The following is a 16038-nucleotide window of genomic DNA, read 5'->3' on the forward strand; positions in this document are numbered from 1 at the left end:
TAACTTTCAGCATGGATGACACATCCTCAACAACATTGTCGTAACTGTGCTTCAAGCCCCCCCTCCGGGACCACCTCTGTTCTGTACGCTCAAGGGAGAAGAGGGAGAGAAACGACTGCAGTGCAACGTGATTCATCGTTAAGACGCTCCATCCTTCACGAAGACGCAACCTTTGAACACTGTCATCTATTTTAACACTTCATGTCAGCAGATGTGTGTTTGTGCAGTGTCACATGATATGTGATATATGTCATATGATGGGCTCTAAGTGCTGTTTTTAGCCTCTATAAATGTTCTGTTTTCACCGTGTCTTCCCAAATTAAAAAGCGATGGCGCAAAAGGCAGTAACAAGGTTTACAGCGCACTCACACTGAGCCATCATGCTGAATTAATGCACTTCCCTGACTGGCTGGATTATTTCCAGTGGTTCTGATTATTTCTTTTGTGGCTATCATTAATTACTCGCGTGAAGACCAATGTCATTACTAAAAGACGCGTGTTTAATGTAGCAGCAATTTTTCCCTTTTATGATTATTTTCAGTCTTTCCATGTATTTCCATTATGACCTTTGGGGTCGTAAATTCATGAGAAAAAAAGTTGTAAATTTATGACGATAAAGTCGTAAATTTACGAGACCAAAAGTTGCTAAATTCACGAGAAAAAAGTCTGAAATTTACAAGAATAAAGTGGTAAATTTACAAGAAAAAAAATTGTACATTTACAGGAATAAAGTCGTAAATTTACGAGAAAAAAGTCACAAATTTACAAAAATAAAGTTGTAAATTTATGAGAAAAAAATTTAAATTTACGAGAGTAAAGTCATAAATTTACGAGAAAAAAAGTTGTTGAATTTACGAAAAAAAAAGTCAGAAATTTACAAGAATAAAGTTGCAAATTTACTCGGAAAAAAATTGTAGATTTATGAGAATAAAGTCGTAAATTTATGAGAAACATTTACGACAAAACAAATCATAAATTTACAAGAATAAAGTCACAAATTCACGAGAACAAAGTTGTAAATTTACGAGAATAAAGTTGGAAATTTACAAAAAAAAAGGTGTTACATTCATGAAAAAAAAGTGGGAAATTTACAAGAATAAAGTCGTACATTTACGAGAAAAAAAGCCATATATTTATGAGGAAGAAAAAGTCGAGTTTACGAGAGTAAAATTGTAAATTTACGAGAATAAAGTCAGAAATTTTTACGAGAAAAAAAGTCTGAAATTTGCAACAGTAAAGTCGCAAATTTATGAGAAAAAAGTAGTAAATTTACGAGAAAAAAAGTTTTAATATTACCTTTGCCCAAGGCTGAAGGTCACATAAGTCCCACCTTTTCATAGCTGTCTCAGGCAACACCTGTAAAGACGGCGTTTTAAAATAATCTGAGATTTTGAGAATAAAGTCATACATTACAATAATAGCAACTTTAAATTACCAGCATTGCCTGAGACAGCTATGAAAAGGGGAGACTTATGTGACCTTTGGCATGCAAAGGGGGTGGGGTAAGGGAGGCGGAAGTGAGAAGGGCTAGCTAGCCATGCTAATCTGTCTGTGCTCGACTGCTCTGTTTTGCTGCCATGTTATAAAAAAAAGCTTGCCTGCAAGCAAGATGAAAGTTTCCTTCCTTCCTGAAGAGCTATGCTCTATTTTCCCTCTGACACGTATGACACCTAATATTCCAACTTTATTCTTTTTTAATTTTTTACAATTAACTCGTAAATTTATGAGAATAAAGTTATAAATTTATGACTTAATTGTAAAAAATGTACCACTTTGTTTTGTAAAAAATATATAATTGTAGTAATTTTAGAAATTTAAATTGGCTGGCAACCAGTCCAGGGTGTACCCCGCCTGTCGCCCGAAGGCTCCAACATACCCCCGCGACCCTAATGAGGAGAAGCGGCATAGAAAATGGATGGATGGAAAATGTAAACATTTAAAATAAATTAAACAAATTTGCCTGTTTTACACATGTTGTCCAGTAGGTAGCACAGCAGAGCAAAAGAAGCCTCAAAACGCTTTGCACTTTCGTGAACTAGTTTATGTAAGTCTTCAAATGCATCTGCTATGTTGTGTGTACGTTTAATACAAACAAATTAAAACAATTTTGCTACAATGTCACTAAAGGTCAAATGGGGAGATAATGAGTTGACCGCACTGAAGTTTTGGCATAACTGAAGGATTTCTTTTGCAGTTACAATGTCCGTCGCTAGGAGGCAGTCTTATGAATAAGTAATCTCAAAACCGGAAGTTGTGCCTCATTGGTCATATAAACATGGCGGCCTCCTTGTTGACAACATTGTGACTACCAACCAACGACGCAGCTTGTTACTTTGGAGTCATATGTAGTTATAAATATACAATAACGTGCCATGGCGCTCAGAGTGTGCTGGCGTTTCTGCAGGGATTCGACTGTCCTCCCCAGACGGCTCGTCGCGTCTGCCCGCCAGGAACCTGCGTCATGGCTTCTCAAGAAAGGTGAGGCTCGAACATCGTACGACGGTCTGTCCTCAAATTGTTGTGAATTTACATTTTAATATTCAACACACACACATACTTGATCAAACAACTATATCAACAGGGTCCTGTGGAACAAAGTGCTCTTTCCATGGCAGTGAACCTTTAAATGCTGGATTATATTCCAATACGTGTACTACGATTGTGTCACAATTCGCGCACTTTCATACTGACACATTTTACGGCAAACGGATATTTAACTCAACACTCTGCAAATGGTGAGTTTGCAGCAATGAACCCTAACCACCCTCAAACTAGCCATCTTGCTAACTAGAGTGGTGACAGCAATTCACAATTAAAAAAGAGGAGGAAGCCAATACGTATTGCTGTCGTCATTTCCGGTAATTGCACAACGACAGCAATCGATTTAGGATGGCGCTAGACTGTCAAAATTGGCGTCCAGAAGAACTAAGTGCACGACCTACTGTACATTGTATACATATTCAAGTGAGCAGCCTATGAGAGTGCATTAGACGAGGGCGGATCAATCCCAATTGCGATCGTATTGTTATAGACTCAGAGCATTGGTAGGGAACCTTTTTGGCAAAGAGAGCCATGAAAGCCTCATATTTTAAAATGTATTTCGAATACAACCCAATGTGTGTGTATTTAAGGAAGACCAACAATTTTAGAATATAATAAATCTCTGAATTTATTGTTTTTAATAATGTTGTTATATTGAAGCTAACCAATAATAAATAAATTACTTTTTACCATTAATGCGACTTCTGGTGCTGCATGGTTTTGCTCCCTACTCCGTATCTTTCTTTAGTTTTCTTTTTCGTCAAAAGGGTTGTCTCTGCACAATTAGCTAGCTGACTATTTGATTAAAGGAGGAACGACCCCAATAATAAAGTTTTGGTGTCTGACACGGAAAACATGGGAAGGACAGCTGGCATTGCGGTACAAAATCAAATGGATGAATTAAAATGCATTAGAATGCATATTTTTAATGTTACTTTTAACACTGTGATTTCTGAAATTTTTTACTTTAAAATGTCAGGAAAACAAATGAAAATAAACACATTTTATGGTGTTAAGAAATGTCTGAGAGCCAGATGCAGTCATAAAAAGAGCCACATCTCGGTCGTATTAGTGTTGGAATGATACTAGCAAGATATTTTTCAGTTGTCTTTTTTTAATTTGTTGATTTTGTTACATTGTCTTATATTGTTACATTTATATGTTGTTAGTTTGTTCACAAGTAATTTTGTTGATTGGAAGAAAAAAAAATGTGTTTGTTGGCTTAAAACAGGCGTGCCCAAGGTGCGGCTCGGGGCCATTTGCACCCTGCTGCTGTTTTTCCTTTCTTTATTGGCACATTCAATATAATTTAAAGAAAAACAACAACAAAAAATCAGCAGTAATTTTACAAAAATAAAGTAAAAAAGATGTAATCTAATGAGAAAAATATCATTATACGAAAATAACATTGTATTGTAATGAGGAAAAAAATAACTTCATTTTAGTAGCATAAAGTTTAAATATTAAAGAAAATAGACACTAAAAAAAAAAGTCGTAACATGAGAATCAGACAAAACTAAATTTTTAAATTTTTGGAAAATTAGTTTGACATTATCAAAGGTGAAAATATTATGGGTAATAAAGTCATAATATTATGAGAAGAAAATGTACAAGAAGAATGCTGAAATAGTTGGGGGGAAAAAACAGCAGAAATGGGGAAAAACATCTAATTTTACGAGAATAAAGTAAAAGTATTAATGAAGTCAAAGTCAGGTCAAAATATTAATGAATGATAAAATAAACTTGTAATATTTTGATGAAAAACAGTCATTTTCGGAGCACAGAGTTGAAATATTAAATAATACATGAAGTGTTTTTTTTTTAGTCATAATATTATGAGAAACAAAGCAGTTTTTGGAAAATGGGATGGGGAAAAAGTTAGAATATTATGGGAATACTGTTTAGTGAAAATATTCCAAAGAAAATTTCCAAAGACTATTTGAGAAGAAAGTTGAAATGTTTGGAAAATTTAAAAAAAATGGGGGAGAGGAGATCAAATATCGAAGTTGATACTTATAATGGGCTTTTTCACCTTTTTCATGTAATCAATATAAAAATGTCTTAGCTTTGCTTTACAAAATATCAAAGCAGCCCTTGCATCCTTTCATTTGGCCCTCGCTGGAAAAAGTTTGGACACCCCTGACCTAAAGTCTTTGTGTTTTATTGTGTTATTCTGATTATCTAATTAAAAGATTAAATCATGAAGTGAACTTGAAAAAATGTCAAGTAAAACGTGTTGGAATCGCCAGTACTGGCACTGTATTTACTTGGTATCAGGTCCATACCAAAATTTGCAGTACTGCCTCGCCCGTGTGTGCGTGACAGTCAGAAGGCTAAGTGAATACAGTGTTCCTTCGCTATAATGCGGTTCATTTTACGCGGCCTCGCTATGTGGCCTGTACAGTACAGAATGCGTTCAGCTTGCCTAATTTACTATTATTTTCCTATTTTCGCTAGCAGCGATGCTCTTTAAGTGCTGTAAGTTTTCTCCCCGACAAAACTCACAATGTCGACTAAACGCTCTGCACCGACAAAGGCACCTGCAGTTGCACCCAAAAGGCAGAGGAAGATGCTAACCATTCAAAAAGTTGGAATTCTGAACATGCTGAAGGAAGGTAGAACGTACGCAGCTGTAGGGCGCCGTTACGGAACAAATGAATCTAAGGACGACAGCAGCAATACGTTTTAACAAGGATACAAAAAGGGTTTTAACGGTCCGCAACAAGACCACGGAGAGGCCGCCCCTGCGGATGCCGGGGCAGAGGCATACAGTACGTGAACAAATGTAAAGCCATCACCGAGGAAGGGGCATATAAGCCTGAACAAGTTTTTAATATGGATGAGAAGGGCTTATTTTGGAAACACTACATCGCTGATTCCGCCCATGGACAAAGGCAAGGGGTGAGGGGTTTTACAGGCTGTAAACGAAAAAACCTATATAATAACCATAAAAACATGCACTGCAAACGAAAAAAACATAATAAATGAAAAAAACATATCCTGTAAACAAAAAAAATATATAATGAATGAAAAAACATAAAACAACCTGAAAAAAACTCAACTTCTACTACACAGATTTCACTTAACACTGGTATTTTTTGGAACTTAACCCCCACGTTAAACGAGGGAACACTGTATCTGGAAAAATAGCTGAATTAATTGGACTAGATGACCAGCCTTTCTCTGGAAGGAAGGAAGGACGTATGCAGCGTAGATAGTATACATATGGAAGTGTACTGACAAGTCATCCATTTGCGACACAGCCTATGCTCCTTTTTCCTGGCAGTGCAGTCATGGAGATGCTGGTGTCATTACAGGAAATGCAGCCTGTAACTCTGGAAGAAGCAACTCATTTCTCTTCACTCCAGCCTGTTTTATTACATCAGATGCATTTCTAAACACGCTGCTGAAAGGCAACCCTGCAGAGGCAGATGACAGCTGTTATCGCCTTCCCGCCTCCGTTCCTCCAGACAACGGTAAGCCGACCGATGCCTCCAATACGAACGGCACCACGTGCCTGATCTTTCAGGGGGATTGTGTGGCTTTCCATGTAATTTGTATTTTCCTTTTTAGGTGAGCAAATGTCACTCTTGCTGAGACGTCCCGATCAGCCTGAAAATTCCAAGATATTAAAAGTGGCCATAATTGGTGCCCCGAATGCTGGGAAATCCACTTTGTCCAACCAGCTTCTTGGCAGAAAGGTGTCTGTTTTAATTGTCCTTTTAAACATGACATCACATCGCAATGCATTTTGTCTTGATGAAGCCATCTTAACTCATTCAATACCGAAGACGTATTTATACGTTTTTAGAATCCCGAACGCCGGGTCCCAACAACCTAATTTATACGTCTTTTACGTTTTGTTTTTTTTTTTGCACGAGAGGCAACAAGAGGTGATGATGCAACTCTGCATTGACATTTCACAGCACTTTTAAGCCACAAGGTGGCAGAGGTGCATTTGATAAGAGCTCGACAGGGATCATGTGAACGGAACATCACACACAGCAGGGAGGAGGAAGTGAGAGCGTGGAGGAGTGTAAGCCTGCAGAAGGTTACACATTGTAGGGAGATTTTAACACGTGCACACGCAGAGTAGTTCAGTTCCAAATGTGAAAATTGTAAATAGTTCATGGTGTGATATTTGTAAATAAATTGTTATTTTGATGTAAAACAACCCTTTTTTTGTGTTGTTTATGTTGTGGTATAGTTGTTTAGATATTTGAGCTGCCACAAAAGCAAAAAATATTTGTGTCAAAGTGAAAGTTATGCTTAAAATGTATCTTTTCACAAAAAGCTGGTTTTCTCCCTTTTTTAGTCGGGAACTGATATTTTCCTGAAACTTACCTATGTTCTACTGCTGATTACTAAAGAGCAAAAAAAAAGTAGAAACAAACCTTTTTTTTATTCTGATGAAAGACAGGAGTCTAATCTTTCTTTTGGTAGGTTCCATGGTGATATAGCCATAGAACACAATAATCTGTGTGCCTAGAAAGATCAGTCAAAATGGTCTAAAATGGTTGTCTTTTGAAAAATGGCTGGAATTGAATGAGTTAAAGTGGAAGTCAGGAATAATTGTGAAATTTCCTGCAGGACTTTCTCTGCAGTTGTGAAGTTAAATTTACTTATGAACAAAGAAATTGTTTAGAAATAGAATGTAGTAATCCCTCGGCTTTTCGCGTTTCAAATTTCACGGCTTCACTCTCCACTGGTTTTCAAAAATATATTAATAAGTCATTGCTGTTTTGTGGTTGAATACGGCCTGTTAGTAGTCAATAAATAGGCATACTCAGGCAAATTTGTCTTTTTTGGCGTAAAAGAAGCATTTTCAAGCATAGAAATGGCTAAATGAACTAAAATACAAATGTAAGGCATTCAGAAGACTCGTTCAAAGACTTTGTGATGATATGTAGCATTCTACACTGGTCACTATGTAACGGATGCCAGCCTATGAGGCTGCGCAAGTGTACGTTGGTAAAACCTCACTCCCTCTGCCTCGAGAGCTGCGTTGAACACGCGGTTGACAGTCCGGGCTTTTGGCCGTGTGGCCAGCGCTCTCGTCTCTCGTTGCAGAGGTCCTGTGTTCGAGCCCCGGAGCGGGCAGTGTGAAGCAGGGCGGGTTACAACTAGGTGTCAGTCATGTTAATAGATAGATACTTTATTATCTCACAACAGGCACAATAATCTTTAACATGAGCTAGAGTTGTAGCCATAACCCACGCCAAGCTAAAACTCAACTCTAAACCCTCGACGTCACTTCCTGTCTGTCCCCCACTCGGCTCCATTAGCACTGGAACACATTTACAGCAACGCACACCAGCACGAGTCTTATTTATGTCTGAAATGTTGTATTTCATGTTATTATGTCTACTATATTGGGTATTACGAGTGTAAATGTGACTATGGGGTGTTATTTCCTGTCTAGAGGGCTCTAATGTTAAAAAACGTATTTAGAAGGTTGCAAACAGGTTTTGTCTGCTCTTACAAAAATATTCCGTTTATAAATGAGGAATCCTACTTTGCGCAAATTCACTTATCACAGTCGGGTATGGAAGCAATTAACAGCGATAAATGAGGGATTACTGTACATAACTTCATTTTTCTAAAGAGTTTTAGTGCGCATCAAACTGTCATGCTGGGGTATGTTTTAAACAGGCTAAAACCAACACAGGTAGATATGCTCTTTAAAGCATAACAGTCTGCATGTTAGCTATGTGTTATAGCTGACAAAGTCTATTATGGTTATTATTAGAAGAATTAACATGTTCAGTTTTTCTTGTTACTCTTTTTTTTCCATCTTTTGCTGCTGTTTAACAAAAAAAAAAAAAAATGTAGTTTTGTATTCTAAAGTCCTATGTGTTTTTCCATTAAAGGTGTTTGCTGTGTCCAAGAAAGTACACACAACAAGGAGACGTTCCCTGGGGGTCCTAACAGAACATGAGACACAGATCGTAAGACTTCTAATGTATTTAATGCCATTTGAAAGCCCAATGTTGAAGCTAATATGTTTTATTTCAGATTCTACTGGACACACCAGGCCTCACCACGCAATCAAAAGTCAAAAGGTGCGCTGCTGTTTTTGCCTGAAAGAAAGCTGCTTATGTGCGGGTTATTACTAACGTGTGTATGGACCATTCGCCTTGACAGACACCAGCTGGAGAAATCTTTGCTTTTGGATCCTTGGACCACGGTGAAGGAGGCCGACTTAAGTATGGGCTGCGTTTTTTTTTTTTGCCTCAGTTAAGGAAATAAGCGGCCTGGATATCAAAGGTTAACCACTGTAACTGTCTGTTCCCAGTGGTGGTCATGGTTGATGTGTCGGACAGATGGATGTGCAAAAGGCTGGACTTTGAGGTGCTCAAATGCCTGGCACGACACCCGAACATCCCAGCTGTGCTCGTCCTCAATAAGGTATCTTGTCCTAGAATAAAATACTCCTAAGGTGTCCCTCATGACAAAAACATGACATTACCATACACGGTAATCCCTCGTTTATCGTGGTTAATTGCTTCCAGACCAGACTGGGATAAGTGAATTTCCACACATGGGATTCCTTATTTAGAAATGGAATATTTGTTTACAACTTCCTAAATACAGTTTGAAACATTATTAGAGCCCTCTTGACATGAAATAACACCTCTACAGCATAGTCACCTTTACACTTCTATTACCCAATATCGTAGACATAATAAGTGAAAATAAGACATAACACGGACTCAAATGTTAGCAGTGGGAGATTTCCTTGTTGTTCCTTTTTCACTTCCGGTTTCTGTACAGTACTTCCTGCAGTGGCTTTTGTCTCATCCATGTCACATGACTGCTACTTAGTGACCAGTGTAGAATACTACATAACCCAGCATGCATTTGAAGGCGTCTTCTGAATGCCTTGTATTTGTCGTAAATTTAATTTAGCCATTTTTATGCTTGAAAATGCTTAATTTAGGCCAAAAGTACGTAAAATTTGCGTAATTAAGCTTTTTCTTTTTTTTTTTTTTTTTTACTAATAGGCTGCAGTCAACCACGAAACAGCAATGATTTTGTAATATATTATTTTTAAAACCATGATAGGGTGAAGCCGTGAAATTGGACACGCAAAGTCAAAACTGCTTTTGTCAACATAAAATTTGAGACCCAAAGGGATCATTTCTGTGAAGAAATGGGTCCACTTATGTCGACATGCCTTGCAGTATTGTCAAATTCATTATCGCTTACTACTGTTTACAGAGCATTGAAATGTGCGCACAGTGACTTCCTGTTCAGTATTAGCCTAGATTCAAGCACAGCAACTAACAAAATGCACCTTTCAATAAGCTCTGCTTCTGCCTATTCCTCTTCCAGCATGTTAAGTGGTAAATGTAACCATGTGACGCTCCTTCATGTAACTTGTTAAGCATGTCCGAAACAAATAAACCACATTTTCTTCTGTCTTAAAGGTGGACAAGGTGAAGGCGAAGGACAGGTTGCTGGACATCACAGGAGAGCTGACATGTGGAGTTGTGAATGGCCGCCGACTGCATGTCAGACGGTTGACCAAGCCCCCGTGTGCTGAGAAGAGTCCCGAGCGGTATTCTGAAGAGCTGCAGGACGAGGACGCCACTGAGCTCGAACACGATGCCGATGGAGACAAGACCGGGCTGGACAAAGAGCAGCTGAAGACACTGAGGACCCAGAAGGGCTGGGCTGGCTTTAAGGATGTCTTCATGCTCTCATCCGTGGACAGAGAGGATGTGGAGACGCTCAAGGTGCGTCACAAATGAGGAACAAGAGTACATCTCACTGGCGTCCAAAGTTTTTTTTTTTATTAATAGCTAATCCTTTCTTTCTGCCCCAGAGGTACTTACTGGTTGCAGCCAAATGTGGGTCGTGGCAGTACCACAGTGAGGTGCTGACAGACCAGAGTCCAGAGGAACTGTGCACCAACATCATCAGAGAGAAGCTTCTCGAGCACCTGCCGCAGGAGGTGCCATATGCGATTACACAGGTGACGCAAGCGTGGCGATGACTCCCACCCGCTTATGTCGACAACCCGTCTATGTTGTCCTACTTAAGTTCTGATTACTAAAAAGTGCCCCTTTCAGCCACATATAGTCATCCCTCGCCACTTCGCAGCTTCACTCACTTACAAAAAGAAAGAATATGAATAAATCATGCTGTTACGTGGTTGAATACAGCCTATTGTTACTCCAAAATATGCATATTTAAGCTAACGTACACATTTTGTTTTGCCTAAATTACGCATTTTCAAGCATAAAAATGGCTAAATCACGGGTGTCAAACTCGTGCCATGGAGGGCCGAGACAGTGCAGGTTTTCTTTCCAGCCAGTCACTAAAGCAGGTGATTTTAATGATCAACACCTTCAGTTTGAGGGAAGGAGCTCATCAATTAAATCACCTGCTGAAGAAACTGGTTGGAGAAAAAACCTGCAGCGTCTCGGCCCTCCAGGGCACGAGTTTGACACATGTGGGCTAAATGATGTAAAATGCAAAATATAAGGCATTCACAAGACTCATTCAAAGACATGTTGTGATGATATGTACGCTGGTCACTAGGTGTCAGTAATGTTCCGTTCTACCAGACTTGATTGCCAGAACGACAGCCTTGTATTATTTATTATTATTTCCTGCCTTGTAGCACCGGAAGACATTTATATCACAGAAATGGCTTATTTTCTCTTATTATGTCTACTATATTTGGTAATATGTGTGTAAAGGTGACTATAGGGGTGTTATTTCATGTCTAGAGGGCTCTAATAATGTTAAAAAACATATTTAGAAGGCTGTAAAAACAGGTTTTCTATGCGCCAGCTATGAAAATATTCCATTTATGAATAAAGATTCTTACTTTGCATAAATTCACTGTCAACGACAACAGCGACATAACTACTGGTCTGGTTACACGGCATTTAAACGTGCACACACTGACTTCCTGTTCAAGTGCCAAGTAACCTTCAAAACAAAAGCATGGCAGTATTGGATTCTGCTACAGCAACTAACACAAAACAGCCGTTCCTCGTTCATCGCGGGTAATTGGCTCCACCGACCTCGACCGCGATAAGTGAATATCTGCAAAGTAGGACTCAATATTAATAAATGGAATATTTTCATAGTTATGGCATAGAAACCTGTTTATCATCTTCTAAATGTTTTTTTTACATTATTAGAGCCCTCTGGACATGAACTAACACCCCTATAATGACCTTTACTCTTGTTTTACCCAATATAGTAGACATAAGAGAAAAGAAGACATATTAGACATAACAAGCATAAATAACACTCACATGTTGGCAGTTCCTTGTTTTTGTTTGGGCATCGTACTTCCTGCAGTGGCTAATGTCTTCTCAGTGTATTGTAATGGTAGCTTTAAATGTTACACCAACGTTACCACCTATATTACGTAATATAGTAGACATAATAAGAGTAAATAAAACCCCTGTTCGTGTGTGTCACAGTAAATGTGTTCCCTAGCGGACCTTAGTGGCAGGCGGACAGATGTGTAGAGGACAGGAAGAGATGTCGGAGGTTCAGAGCTGAGTTTTAGCTTGCTGAGGGTTATGGGCCCAACAGTAGCCCGTTATTATGTTATTATTATTAATTATAATTTGTTCTTGCAATCACGTCCGTCCTTTATCTCACCCAACAATTACTGACACCTAGTGGCCCGTGTAGAACACTACGTTCACAATTGGAATGCTTCTTCTGCCTTGTGTTTGCATTTTAGTTCATTTAGCCATTTTTATGCTTGAAAATGCTTAATTTAGGCCAAGAATATGTACAATTTTAAATATGCATAATGTTTTTTACTAATAGACTGTATTCAACCATGAAACAGCCTTCATTTATTAATGACTTTGTGAAAAACGTGATGTAGAGAGGGACCACTGTACACCCATTTCATTGTTTTTTTTTGTCTAGATTGTTAACCACTGGAAAAAATATTGGCGCATGTATGAAACGCTTTGTTATCATTGTAGCGGAGGCGTTAGCACGTAATTACTTTCACGTGTGTAGAAATAATCGCTTTCTAACATCTCTGGTTTCAGTCTGTTGAGCTTTGCCAAGAGGATGAAAACGGACAGCTACACATTTTGGTGAAAATTCACACCAAGAAAGAAACTCATTTGGTAAGTGGACTTTTTCTGATTTAAATTATAAATACTTTTTTTTTTCTTCCATAGTAGCTTAAATAGAAAGTGGTTAGGTGGTGCTACCTGCAGGGGGAAAAGGGTGTTGTCTCAAGTCAATTCTCTCAACACAACAATTTTGCCGGCCTCCATATATTGCCGTGCGCATGCGTGTCTGTTTTCCTCGTTTCTCGCCTCCAAACAGGCAGGAAGAGAGTTCACTTTGTGCATTGGTTCTGCGTCTGTACGCTTTATTGAACAATAGCTAACAGAGTGACACCTCTTGTCAGTCATACACTCGTTTTGTCTCTGTGCGGGAGGCGGGGTCCCTAGCATACACACGGTAAAAGTGTGGAGCCTCGTGAGGTGCAATGCAAGGTAACGTCGTAGAAGGAAGGAGGGAAGAAGATGCTTGCAAAGCCAAATGCCACAGCGCCCGTGTGGGACTGTTAATAATGAGCACAACAACACGAACGAGCCAGCATGACAAATTTATTTGAAAGCGGAAGCAACATAAAAGGCAACAAAAGGAACCTGCCCACCTCAAATAGATCCACCTGACACCGTTTTCCCCATCTGGGAAAAAGAAGTACACATGGAGATGCAGAGCCTTTGTTCTGACAGTCAACACTCACTCAGACGCTTGGTCGGCGAAGTAAATACCAAAAAACAGCGCAAAATGGTGTGCGGTCGCAGAAAGTCACGGCAAAAGAAATACTGCTCTTCAAGTTGAAAAGCCAGCATTTGAAGAAATGCTGCAAATGTTTGACAGACAGTACTAATCGCCTGTGAGAAAACACGTCACAAACACCAAGTCCACAGCTTTTGCCACATTAGGATATATTATTATCATAACAGTGGCTTATTTGATCTCGAAAAATGTTGACAATGATATCATTAGCATCAATTTGAAAACACTGCATTGTTTTGGGACTGGGTTAAATTAAAAAAGTTTGTCCAGCGATATTTTTTTCATTGTACTTTTCTTCAAATTAACTTTAAAATCTTGTCTCGTCTCGTTCTCATGGGGTTGAGGTGGGTGTCTTGTGACAACCCTAATCCCTACTCAACATTTTCCAGCAGGAAGACGTGATGTGTACTTTTTTCTTACTGTTCTATTTAAAACGGGTTTAACAACAGCGCAGCCAAGTCAGTTGTGCTATGAGGTGTGCTGGAAAGCGGAACGACAAGCTACACAGACAGTACCATAATAATGTTGGTGTGTAAAGATGTAAACAAGAAGAGACAAATCTTTAAAAACAAATAAAAATTAAAAAAAAAGGAGCTGCCAATGTATCTGTGGTGGTCCAAATGTATTTGTGGCGATCTGCTACTGTCTTTGCACGTCTTAGAGGATGGTGATCGGCACTGCGGGCCAGATGGTCGCACGTATCGCCCAGGAGGCGAGCGAGCAGCTCACGCACATCTTCCTAAAAGAGGTCAAGCTCAGGCTCTCGGTCAAGATGAAGAAGGGATGACGAGGAAGAAAGGATCGGAGACGCTTCCTGCAGGACCGAGCGAAGGACACAGACGTATGTGGACACATGAAGATCCCTTTCTGTAACCAATAACACCATTTGCACCCTCAAGTGCGATCCCATACAACACCGAGAGGTGGCATGATGTTTATTATTGTGGTTGTAGTTTGCCCTTCATGCCATTAAATAAGGTCATTAAAGTATGATGCAATGCACTTGGAACATATTCAGATAAATAAATGTCTTCCTGGCTGAATGAATAATTCAATGTCAAGATTGGAAGATGTACCTAATATTGTGGCCACTTTTTCAATATTGGACAGGAATGACTGTTTGCATCCAGCGAAAAAACAAAATAAAGACCTTGTTTTTGGGGTTTTTTTATGTATTTTTTTGACACAAGCTTCGCAGCGTGCTTTGGCAAACTGATGGTTTATCTGCGACTGTCAGGAGGTTGTACTGGCATCGCCTCACGCACGCACGTTCAAGTCCAGCCTGCTGTGTCATCTTCTGCAGCTCAAGTGATGGACGTAAATGATAATTAGCGGGAATAAAAGTAGCAATTGAAGGTCAGTAGTTGCGTCATTATCATTATCATTAGTGTGCAAAGGCCCTGCTTATCATTCTAAGCAAATAAAATGCAAATGTGATGGATTTTCTAACCTGGGAACCTGGCTTCCATCACAGCAAATACAGTAAACACCCTAATTATTCATGCTCCATACAAATTTGGTGTTAAAGTGAGTTGTCTGTTAAATGTGTATCATAACCTGACACAAAGTGGCCAAAAAACGTTATTTCACATTGTTTTCTGCATGTAAAGCTATAAATGTTCTAATAGTTCACAAATTAGATTTCTATATTCTTGTTATCGTTATAAATATAGTATTATATTTAGGATATTTGAACTCTGCTTCGTAAGACAGGCTCTTTCAGCAGTATTTGAAGTACTTACAAGTTGGAGGGTGAAACACGCGTAAAAGAGAATAATCATGATTAGGATTTGTAGAAATATATACTGAACAAAAAAAATCATGAAGGCCATTTGCTGTATCAAAAATAATAGCTTTGGTGGAGTGTTTTTTTTTTATTTATTCTGAATGTATTATTTATTCAGAAATTAATTTGAAGATCTGTGTGTTTTTAACATTTTTATTTTTCAAACTTTTCTGTGTAGTATTTTTTTTCAGTGTCTTTTAGTATCTTTAGCATCTTTTTATATACCTTGTTTTTAGTAACAGAAGATTTTTTTTTATAGTTTTTTGCCTTGTATAAACAAAATAAGTGTATTTATAAATGTTTGGTAAGCACATTTTCCAAAGAACTAAACTACTGTACTGATACAATAAAGCAAAAACTAATCAAATACAATTTTTTTTTAATTAAGTGTCCAACCTTTTTGTTCATATTTCCAAACGTCCATTGCATTGCACATCCACTGCATTTCCAAAATGCAATCATTTGAATTGAAGGCCTTAAAATGTCTAAACTTCCCTCATCCAATCTCATCAAATGTCTCCAATACGATTTTTTAAAGGTCTTAAAAATGTGTTAACGTTATGGTTATTTAACATGCATAAACCTCAGTCTTGCTTTTAAATATTTAGATTTTTTACAAAACGGAAAATGAAGTAGTCGGAATTGATCAAGAATTGGGAGATCGGAATTGGGAGAGTTCCTTGTTTCCTCTTTACTTCCGGGTGTTCTTGGGGTGGTTAATGGAACATTACTGACACCTGGTGACGAATATAAAATACTACATATCAATGCGTCTTCCAATGCGTTTGCTTTGTATGCAGGTCATTTTTATGCTTTGAAAATGCTTAATTTAGGGCAAAAATACTTAAAAATTCCTTTAAAATGCCTACTTTGGACTAATAATACTTTTTTCTACCAGTATA

General features: G+C 38.4%; 1 protein-coding gene across 1 annotated transcript; it reads left to right on the top strand.

The window, feature by feature from the left end:
* Positions 1 to 2255: 2255 nt before the first annotated feature.
* Positions 2256 to 15552, top strand: eral1 (Era-like 12S mitochondrial rRNA chaperone 1). The gene is made up of 11 exons (XM_054755990.1): positions 2256 to 2478; positions 5859 to 6017; positions 6115 to 6242; positions 8412 to 8489; positions 8557 to 8603; positions 8686 to 8747; positions 8837 to 8949; positions 9972 to 10280; positions 10370 to 10519; positions 12579 to 12659; positions 14012 to 15552. The coding sequence occupies exons 1-11, from the start codon at positions 2373 to 2375 to the stop codon at positions 14135 to 14137; spliced, it is 1359 nt and encodes a 452-aa protein (XP_054611965.1). The 5' UTR covers positions 2256 to 2372; the 3' UTR covers positions 14138 to 15552.
* Positions 15553 to 16038: the final 486 nt, after the last annotated feature.

The sequence above is a fragment of the Dunckerocampus dactyliophorus genome, chromosome 16 (assembly GCF_027744805.1).
Source record: "Dunckerocampus dactyliophorus isolate RoL2022-P2 chromosome 16, RoL_Ddac_1.1, whole genome shotgun sequence".
Lineage (NCBI taxonomy): Eukaryota > Metazoa > Chordata > Actinopteri > Syngnathiformes > Syngnathidae > Dunckerocampus > Dunckerocampus dactyliophorus.